An 11,459-nucleotide genomic window follows, 5' to 3' on the forward strand; every position below is an offset into this window, starting at 1 on the left:
TGGTTAAAATTTTTATAAGAAAAAAAAAACGTAATTTTATATCATATGTATCAAACTTTTCTTGTACATGTCAAATTTGTATCTTCACCAACAATTTTTTTTTTTTTGGATATATATGGTTTTTTAGAGGAAAAAAAAAGTTTGATACCGATTAAGATAATTTACAATGATTAGGTCTCCCTTAAGTATAGTGGTTGTGTGACACCAACCAACTAAATTAATTTTTTTAAAAGAAATTTAATGAATTTTTTGCAATTTGGATATCGATAAAAGCATATCATATCATAATGGTGTTCCAATAAAATTTTTTACACAAAAAACAGAGAATGTATAAATTTTCTATCTAGGAATTTTAAGAGAATGATAATTAATGTTGGAGAAAAAGAGTTGGTATGAAGACACAAAGGTAGAGTTTAAAGTTTATATATATTAAAAGAAAGCTGAAGTAGTCGTGTGTCTATCCAAATTGGTTTTTTTTCCCTCTTAAGAGAAGTCTATTTCTATCTAAAGAAGAGATTCATATATTATTAAGTGTGGGGGCAGAAATCCAAGCTTAGTATTGAGCAAAAGCCCTATGTGAAGGTTACTGTATGTTCCAAGAGGGAAAATTGTTGAGGAGTATTTCCGCATGAAAGAAAGATACCTGGGAGTGAAGAAGATCCGTCCGAAGAGAGACCAGCGTTCCGAAGAGATCATTCTTCTCGATGTAAAGATTCTTGGTCAAATAAATATCTGGGGTTTGAATGAGCTTGCTAATGACTTCAGCAATCTAGATAAGCTTTGGACATGCCTGAGATAAGAAGAATGGAGAAATATCTGAAAGGAAAATCCACCACCACATTAAATGCACTGCATCTGCTTTTCTGCGCATTAATGTGGAAAGACCCCTGAACATGTCAATCCAGCTACCACCACTACAGAAAGCTAAAGAAGAAATTGACGTGACACATACTCAAGTGGACACTTAGATGAAAACAAGTGGACGATGAAGATGATGAGGGAGGATGCTATATAAAGAAAGAGCTTCTAGAGAAGAGGGGACTTTTGGGGGAGAGTGGTATTGATTTTTCATTGAATAATATTCATCTTCGGACATCAATTTGAAAGACTGTGAAGTGTGTTTTTTTTTTTTTTTATCAGTTCCTTTTTAAACCATAGTTAACTATTGCTTAGTCCACAATCAGCCTGTTCTTTCGCCATCCTCTACAAATTCATTGTTCTGGGTTCATTGGGCTTATAATCCAAACCTTTTAGGCTTGGGCCACAAAAATATACCCTACAATTGGCGCCGTCTGTGTGAAGAGTTTGAGCAAAAGTGGAAGCAATAGTTAATAATGGCTGAACCAGGGTAACAACCAGCAGAATCTAGCGCGTCTCAACACATAGACCATTTTCTCAATTTGGAGTAGAGACAAGATCGTGAAGGCAGCGTACATACTACGCATCCTGAGCGAAGTCAACCACATGGAGGAAGTCATGTGTCTCACGCAGAGAAGAACAACAACATGCAATTGGAAATTGAGAGGCTAAAGAGGGATTTGTGCCATGCAAAGAGAAAACGAATTTCTTCACATTCTGATAAGGATTGGGGTGACGAGCAAGATGTCACTTACGAGCAGAGATCTCAGACACCAATCAGTGAATTCCTTTCCAAGAAGGCGATAATGGGGATTATCACTTCACCCGACTTCTGATCTGTTAGTATTTTCTCTGAGGGGCAATATCTCAAACCCACATCTTCAGGTATGCGGTATGTGGCCCTAAACTCCTCCATCTGAGTGGGGCTGTCCACTAGATACTGGAATCTACCCATCTTAAACAAACAAGAAAGGAGAGATTCTAAACGCAGTGACTAAGGGGCGACTACTCGAAGGCAAAGAAAGGTGTCCGAGGAGAAGATAAAGGACGAGTATATGAGAACTTACATGAACAGGATCAGAAAATGATCTTTGAACTTATAGAGATGCTTGTAGATTTTGGATTTGATGATTATAGAGCTTGGTCGATTTGAATGCCTTTGTTCACAAGAAAGTCTGAGAATGTGTAAAGTAAAGGGGGAAAAACCTTCTCTAGGGCTTTATATAGAAACAAACGAAAGGGTAGGAGTTATCCCGCCCAAATTCTAAGGAAAAACCACATCCGTTGGATCATTAGTCCACCGTTAGATGGCAAAGACAAAACGCCGCTTGGAGTAATTAATAGCGCTTTGGGAATCTTGAAATGACAGCAGCAGTTATAAAGATTTATGCTTCTACACGTGTGAGCTAAGATATTTTTGTATTTTTGAATTTTACTTCGTAGCAAATCAAAATCTTATTTTTTCTCCTCGAATGCGAGGGAAAAGTTAAAATTTTGAGGGGCTATTGTGGGGGGCAGAAATCCAAGCTTAGGTATTGAGCCCAAAAGCCCTATGTGAAGGTTACTATATGTTCGAAGAGGTGAAAATTGTTGAGGAGTATTTCGCATGAAAGAAAGATACCTGGGAGTGAAGAAGATCCGTCCGAAGAGAGTACCAACGTTCCGAAGAGATCATTCTTCTCGGATGTAAAGATTTTTGGTCAAATAAATATCTGGGGGGTTCGAATGAGCTTGCTAATGACTTCAGCAATCTAGATAAGCTTTGGACATGCCTGGAGATAAGAAGAATGGAGAAATATCTGAAAGGAAAAACTACCACCACCACATTAAATGCACTGCATCTGCTTTTCTGGCCGCATTAATGTGGAAAAGACCCCTGAACAGTGTCAATCCAGCTACCACCACTTACAGAAAGCTAAGGAAGAAATGTGACGTGACACATACTCAAGTGGACACTTAGATGAAAAACAAGTGGACGATGAAGATGATGAGAGAGGATGCTATATAAAGAAAGAGCTTCTAGAGAAGAGGGGACTTTTGGAGGAGAGTGGTATTGATTTTTCATTGAATAATATTCATCTTCGGACATCAATTTGAAAGACTGTGAAGTGTGTTTTTTTTTTTTTTATCAGTTCCTTCTTAACACCATAGTTAACTATTGCTTAGTCTACAATCAACCTGGTTCTTTCGTCCATCCTCTACAAATTCATTGTTCTGGGTTCATTGGGCTTATAATCCAAACCTTTTAGGCTTGGGCCACAAAAATATACCCTACATTAAGTTATTAAGTTTTTGTGTTCATCAAAATCTTTCCTTCTTTTTAGCAAGTGTCCAATAAGCGTTATGCCCATGTGATGCATGGTTTAATCAAAATTCATATGTAAATAATTTTTTTTTATTAATTTACTTAAAAGTAGATAATAAAAATAAATGAATATTTTACTTTTAAGTTATATAATAAATGTATATTGTGTGAGACTTAAGGTATCATTATATATATATATATATATAATTGAATGGAAGATGGTAGAAATACTTAAAAAAATATAAAATAATTTTCAATAACTTTAAGGCTCAATTAATCATATGTATTTAAATGGATAAACCTTGAATTTAATAGTTAAAATCAATCAAAAGCAACAATTGAAATCATATTTAAGTGGAAACCTCAATTCAATCATTAAGAACAATCTAAATTACTAAATATTTAAATTTGTGAAGTAAATAGGCTCACATAAGAATTTAATTTTTGTCCTTAAAAGTATGAGAGAAGATACTGAAACTTGAAGTTTAAGTCCCGTGAGTATAAACTCATAAAACGTATAATTTTGTTAAAAAAATAATAGCTAAATGAATTACAATTATATAATCAAAAGTAAAAATTGAAAGTAAAAATCACGCTACATGTTTGTGTATATGCATGAAAAAAGAACTGAATTCACCATTTTTTTTTTTTTTTGGTTATAATATATGTTGCTAATTTTATAAAAAAATTTATATCATGATTAAATGGATTAGATGAAGAATTTGAGAAAGATTAGATTACACTATGTTGCTGCATTTTTTTTTTTTTTTATAATACACATTGCTGGTTTTTTTTTACCCGTTGCTACCTTTTTTTTTTTAATATATATAAATGTTTTCTCTTACGTGTAGTATAGTAATTAAATAAGGATTAGATGGATCAGATGAAGAATTTGAATTGTAATTAAATTAAAATATTTATCTACTTAGAAATTATAGGAGAAGAAAAATTATATATATATTTTTTATAATACACGTTGCTACCCTTTTATATATATATATATATAAATGTTTTCTTTTACGTGTAGTATAGTAATAAAATAAGGATTAGATGGGTCAAATGAAGAATTGTAATTGTAATTAAATTAAGATATTTATCAACTTAGAAATTAAAGGAAAGAAAAATTATATATATTTTTAAAAATCTAAAAAGATTTCTGCAATATGGTGCAGCCACTGGCGCAACTATGGCTTCTAAGTCCAACCTTTATTATATAGTATATGATTTTTATTTATCAGATTTTAGATAAATCACTTTGATGGTCCAAGAGTTTAAAATCTCAAAATTGTCATTTTTGGTTAAGTTTGACCAATTTTGACTAACCTTAAACTATGTTAGTCAGAGTTTAACCAAAAATCCAATTGTCCCATCATGATGAATTTGTGCCCATTTTAAAGATCATGAATTTTCCTTTAAGATGACCGTTCACATATGGGGGTTAAAACATATTAGATATTGTGAAAACATCAAATCTTGGATTAAAAGCCTTAGTCTTTTTTGCGACATGTTATTATAATTTAATTTCAATTAAATTATAATCAAACGACCATCAATTGGTTCGAGTGAGGAGTTGTTGGAAATGTCACATGATAAACATTGATTTGATATGTTTGGATGGCCAAAGAATCCCACTTAAATAAAAGAGAATTCACAAAAATATTAAAGTTACAATTTTATATTAAAATGTGATTTTCCACCATTTTCTGAGGCCTCTAGGATGCAAAATTGAAAGATTTGGACAATAAAGCAAGCATCTTTAGAAAATAGACATTATAACCTTTCCAATGACATCTTACTCAACCGAAATGGAGGTTGGCAATACCATAAAGTAAGTTCACAAAATTGGAAAGAAATACTCAATAAAATATTTTTCAAGTCAAAAGCAAATTTATAGGGGCATCTTTGCGCAATAAATTGTACAAATTCAGCCACAATTGGTTCAAAAGCAAGGGAGTCAATACCGTTTCGTACTGGCTGGTATAGTCGATATTTTTCGTACTAGTGAACAATCTGGTACAGGTACACCCTTATTTCGTTTCATTTTAAATACCTGAGCATTCTAGTTTGTAACAACATTTTTTGTGAATTTTGATCATTCCGATTGAAAAATGCGTTTCGGCCCTTAATGATTAAGGAGAAGATGAACCTTTTTTTTTTTTTGAGAAAAGAGAGGGAGAAAGAAAACAAGACAAGAGGAGGAATGGTAGTGGTAGTGTAGCACAAGCGCCGAGTGGCTGGTGCAACATTTGAGCGAGAACAAGCAACTTGCGTGAGAGAAACTGATCTGTGAGGGAAAGAGAGAAATAGATCTCAGCATAATTATGGGGGTAGTTTTGAATATTTTGATGAGAAAAGTTAGCATGAGAGACTATAATCTAAGTAATTCTCCCACAACCATATTGTTGGCTCTAGGAATGTCCCATCATTGACATCAAACAACAAATGAATTTGTGTATATGCAATAGCTCCATTATAAAATAAGTTGATGATTGTAGCAATAGGACAATCCCTTTCCAGAGAATCTGTACACAATGTGTAACCCTAGTAATTCTTAGGTATTCCTAAACATGGAGAACGATGATCCCTTCTCTCACATTCATAGTAGGGTTTATTCATTAAACTCATGATAGGGTCCACCACGAATGGAGCAAATAGATCCATGTAAATCTGGTAAAGTGATCAATGAACAAAACATAGTATTTAAAGCCATTAATAGAGGGAATAGGAGCAGGACCCCACAAATCAATGTGAATAAGCTCAAAAGGAGATGATGCAGTAAAGAAAGACTTAGGAAATGGTAATTTGTGCATTTTGCCATACAAACAATGTGTGCAATTAGCATTCACAAGGGTACACTTATTCAAACCAAATTTGGCATTGGGAAACAAATGTGTGAGAACCTAGTCAAATGGATGCCCAAGTCTCAAATGCCAAAGAGTTTTATTGAAAACGGAGACATGAAAAGCACTATTACAAGTGTCAGGAGACAAAAAGAGCTGAGAAGCCTTTTAAGGATAGATGGGGTATACACCATCTTCACTCTTGCCTTGGTACAAAACTTTCCCCATGGCTAAGGCCTGAATTGAAATGATATTCTCATCAAAATAACACCAACATTGATTATTATGACAAATTTTATGGAGTGAGGCAAGGTTTGATGCAATAGAAGGAACTCTAAGAACATTTTTGAGTTAAAGTGTAGATTGAGATAGGGGAATAGAAGCATTACCTAGATGAGTGATTGGGAGATTTTGACCATTGCCAACAGTGATATGATCTTGACCTTGATAAGGCTTGGGGAAGCTAAGATGGCTAAGGCTGGAAGTGACATGATCTATTGCATCACTATCAACAAGCCAAGGCTGATCTTGAGTGAGAAAAGTATTGGATGTAGTGGCCATAGTTGTAAGCTTGGTAGGTGGATGCTTACCTTGGTAAGCATAATCCATCCTATGGTAACAATCAAGAGCCAAGTGACCAACATTTCCACAAATCTGACTGATTGGCCTTTCTGACTTAATTCCATTGGAATTAGATTGTGCTTGCTGAAATTGATTGAAGAGAGAGAATTGAGATAGTCCATTAGATCCTCTACCACATCTACCACCTCTATTATTGAAGTGACCTCTACCTCTCCCTCTGTTAAAAGACTGATTGAAAGCATTTTTATTAGGTTTTGGAGTGGATGTTGCTGCCATAACAAAGATGGTATCTTCAATCTTAGATCCATCATTTAGAGACTCCTCTTCATAACATGTGATCTGGAAATGGATGAGAACCTATTTTCCAGGTCTTTCCAGACCTCTAATGCTGAATAACACCCCACAGTGAGCATTATAATTGAGGGAGTTAGGGTAGAGCTTAAGAAGGTAAGCAAGGCCTTCTCTTTTGACTTCCAAATCAAGAAGTCAGATTCACAACAGTTGTGTATGAACCTAAGAGATCTTTGAGATATTGATCCAGAATCAACTATGGTTCTTCAATTAACTCAAACAATGAATAAGTTTCTAGCACCATTGTCATCTGATGTCTCTAAACTATATAGTTTGTATTATCCAACTTTATGGTCATCATGTTGGCCATATTAGAAAGCAGAAGAAGTGGTTGATTGAGTATATTGATTGAAGAATCTAAAGAAAACATGAAGATGAAGATGCAACCATTGTTGAGCTCGTAGTTGCTGCCATTGTTGAACTTGTAGCTGCCATTATTTCAGTAACAGATGGCTCTGATACCATGAAGAGTTTTGTCACACATAGTAAACAAAGAGAATCACAAAGAAAAAATCAATGAAGAAGAAGATAGAAGAACAGAGAAAGGGAGAGGGAATGAGATTGAGAGAAAAATATCTTCTTGATTGAAATGAAAAGTGTGAACACAAAACTTAATTACATTTGAGATACACCATCACATATATATAGTTACAATCACAGCTATAACAGAATAGATACAATCCAAACTATGTGCCTAAATTCACAGAAGCCCTAGCTCAACCATAATTGCTCTTCACGCCACAGTAACTGTCGTTTGAGTAGCCTAAAAGGACACTGTTTAATCACATGATGGAGAAGAATCAGTTATACAATCAAAACAGTGCACATCACTAATGCCTTTAATGAAATGGTGCACATCAGCTTTAATGAAATGGTGCGCTTTAACAACCGTTATAATTTCAAACAGGGTGCGTGCTGTTGAACCTGGGTTGAACCTGAACCTCTATTTCTTTGTGCTTAAGCTTCATCTTCAACAAATAGGTGATAAGAACACATCCAAGTTACATGGGTCACCACAAACCCATCAGGTTTGACGAGGTCTTGTGCAAGAACAATTCATTTAAACTCCCAAACCAGTCTAGGTGCCAGGTCATCAAGTTGGTCAGTCTAGGTTTAATAACTATACTAGAGCATCTAAAACCATCCTATAGTTTAGGAGATGCATAAATATACACCACAAATGTGTTCATAACATCTCCAAAGTAATAAAACCAAAAACCCATGTACAGTGGAAGTGAAAGTCACTGGATCTAAACATAGACATCCTATCTATATACAAAGATGTACTTCAATTGTTCCATTGCTATACATAGTCTTCACTATAGCTCCGGAGTCTGTGGCCACCACCAAATGATACTTGTTGGCTGGAAAATGTTGACGGTGTTTACTTATCAAAAAAAAATTTGATGTGCGAATGTCTTAAGTACAAATAAGGGTTTCATGCTAAAATGATTTTATGAATTTCATAAATAGTTCATACTCACTTTCATAAGTTACTCTTGCATCATAAACCTAAATTCATATTTGAAAAGCATTGTTTTAGAGACAAAAAAACATATCATAACTCATCATTGGATAGTATTATCTAGACGAAAAATATATATATATACACACACACATACACACACTAGACCAACTAATACATTAATACCTTACCCACTTTGACTTATCTGATACACCCAGCACAAACAAGCAAAAAATCATTAATTTTTAATTTCTGTGTTTTGTGCCCCTAAGTTTGAGCTAAAAATGACTTCTTTTGATAAAGAACTTGAGAAGCAACTTAAGGAGACTGGGAATAGACTCCTTAACCCTCCTTCCTCCATTGATGACCTCTTCATTCTTCTTGATGAAATTAAAAATTTGTTAACATATGTGGAGCAAGCGCCATCCAAATTAATGCGAGATGCACTTTTACCCTTAGTCAAGGCACTAATCACTAATAAACTTTTGAGAAATGCTGAAATGGACATGAAGATTTCAGTTGTATCTTGCATTACTGAGATTACAAGGATAACAGCACCAGATACCCCATATAAGGATGAGCAAATGAAGGAAATATTTCAACTAATTGTAGCAGCTTTTGAAACTTTGTCTAATTTGGCTACTCACAGCTATACGAAGGTAGTTTCAATTCTTGATACAGTTACAAAGGTCAAATTACCTTGAGTGTGATGCATTGGTTGTTGAGATGTTTCAAAATTTCTTAAAAAGAATTAGGTCTAACCATCCACCTGTTGTATTTTTAGCCATGGAGACAATTATGACTCTAGTCATAGATGACAATGAAGACATTCCTTGGATCTTCTCATTTCACTTTTTGCTAGTGTAAGAAAGGAAAATCAGAATGTTTCACCTACTTTGTGAAAATTGGGAGAGCAAATAATTACTAGGATTAATGACCATCTAGAGCAGATAATGGCACCCATTCAAGTATGACTCAACAAGCTTAAGGTTGTACATGATGTGAAAGTTGAAGTCGTTGAATGTAATACTGATAAACTCTCCATAATTCCTAAAGATCTACAACTTTGCGAAGTTGAATAGGTTGATAATGCAGTGTTTCTAATGGTTCAAGATGAGATTGTGATGATTCCACACATTGACTTTGTGATTCCAGAAGAGTTTGATGTGGTGGAATGCAAAGTTTTTGTTTTCTCTATGCTCCCTAAGCTTATTAGAGTTTGATGTGGTGGAATGCAAAGTTTTTGTTTTCTCTATGCCCCCTAAGCTTATTCCAAGCTTGAAGCAAGAATTCTTTGTCAGCATCCTAATCCTTCAACACTTTAAAACTCGAGGTCGAGTTTTCTCCAACCAAAGGAGAATGATGTGGGAGATGCAAGAAGATTTTTATTTAGTATTATTTACGTTTTCCAGTCAATTGTGTTTTTATGTTTTAGGTCCTAGTAGTTTAATAGGCTATTAGTATTTTAATATTTGGAAGCAAGGTTATTTTTGTAATAAGGCAATTAGGGACCATTTAGAACTATGGTTTAGCAATCCTTTATAAGAAAACTACTGTACTCCTTTTGGAGATAGTTGTTATTTTGATGAATGAAAAAAATGGCATTTTGGTCTCTCTTTAGTCTAGTGCTAACACCAGGTCCACCGTAAGTGTTGACTCCTAGTGATTTCCCTGCTTGGTACTGACTCCAAGTCAAGCCTAGGTGCTGACTCCTAGGTCATATCCTTTTATTTTCTCTTTGTTTAATTTTGTCCTAATTGTCCTACATCACCATGTATCATACACGACCATAGTGTGCCCTTTCCTCAATCAGCTAGGGGCAAACATGTGAGTCTTCTTTGCACAACTACAGGAGTCATCAATACACAATTACCTTAATTCACTGCTAGTAGAACCCTTACTCAACCATGGGTGGAGGCATGGGATTCTTCCTCCTTCTACTCGGTGGGACCCACTAACAGACACCTAACCTCAAGCCATCAATGTTGATACCACTTGTTGGGGTAGAAAATACTTCGGGGAGACTCTTTGAGTAGTTAATATAACATATAGAAACATCAATGTTGGACTTTACTACTTAGCAAACCAGACTACTCACACATGTGAATATTCCAACACATGCACATCCTTTTTAAACACCATAGATTAGCTATCATATTGTTCTATAATGTCAACCCTCCGGCCATTGGGCCAAGCATCATCTAGCACCCTCTTGTGCCAAGGTCATTAGCTAAGACATAAATAGATACTTCAGTCGTTGGGACCAACTAACTTCTATCCAAGTTGGGCATTTAACTGACAAGGACAAGGTGAACATCAATTCCATGGAAAAGCTGGACCGTTACCTCTATTGAACAAGCATGAAACATATAGTATGTGATAGTCCCAAACATATATTGGTCCACGTAGTAAGGATGATGGACGAGGACGACCCCGAGGTTAGCCCCGCCCTGGGGAAACTACCTAGCAAAAACTAGACCATCGTTCCTTAATCACGACAAAGTGTTACAAGGATAGTAATGAACTTCCACACCGTTGGAAATATATCTATCCATTTAACACCCTACATGGGCATTATAGATTCGGCAATGATATCACCATTAAGGCAAAACCAATGGCTAGAAGGAGGGAGAAAGCACCTATATATATCCATTCACAAGACCCGACAAGGAGGTACAAAAATTTTCTAGCACAAACACATTACTATTTGAATACTTCTTTTTACTCCTAGCTATTCTAACTTTAGCATTGGAGGCTTTGTGTCAGGCACCACACCGGTGACCACACTCTATCTTTTCACCATTCATTTTGTCTCAGGATCAGGGTTAACTGTGGACGACTCCACTCTGGATGGACATCTCTACTGACGATCTGAGCATCATCAGTTTGGCGCTGTCTGTGGGGAAACGCTCAAAACTCTTTAGCACCTAGCTCAAGAGCACTGTTCCATTTAACTTACAAGCCCAAATGGAATCCAATGTTAACCAAGATCCTACTGCATTGGCCCAACAAATTCAGTCACTTGTAGCCACTGTGGAAGAGCTTACCAGGCAGAACC

General features: G+C 35.4%; 1 protein-coding gene across 1 annotated transcript; it reads left to right on the forward strand.

The window, feature by feature from the left end:
* The first annotated feature begins 8,685 nt into the window (after positions 1–8,685).
* LOC136064618 (sister chromatid cohesion protein PDS5 homolog C-like) lies at positions 8,686–9,624 on the forward strand. Its single transcript, XM_065766568.1, has 2 exons — positions 8,686–9,060; positions 9,484–9,624. Exons 1-2 carry the CDS (start codon positions 8,686–8,688, stop codon positions 9,622–9,624), a joined length of 516 nt encoding a protein of 171 aa, XP_065622640.1.
* Positions 9,625–11,459: the final 1,835 nt, after the last annotated feature.

This window comes from Quercus suber, unplaced genomic scaffold (genome assembly GCF_002906115.3).
Source record: "Quercus suber isolate HL8 unplaced genomic scaffold, Cork oak 2.0 scaffold_720, whole genome shotgun sequence".
Taxonomy (NCBI): Eukaryota; Viridiplantae; Streptophyta; class Magnoliopsida; order Fagales; family Fagaceae; genus Quercus; species Quercus suber.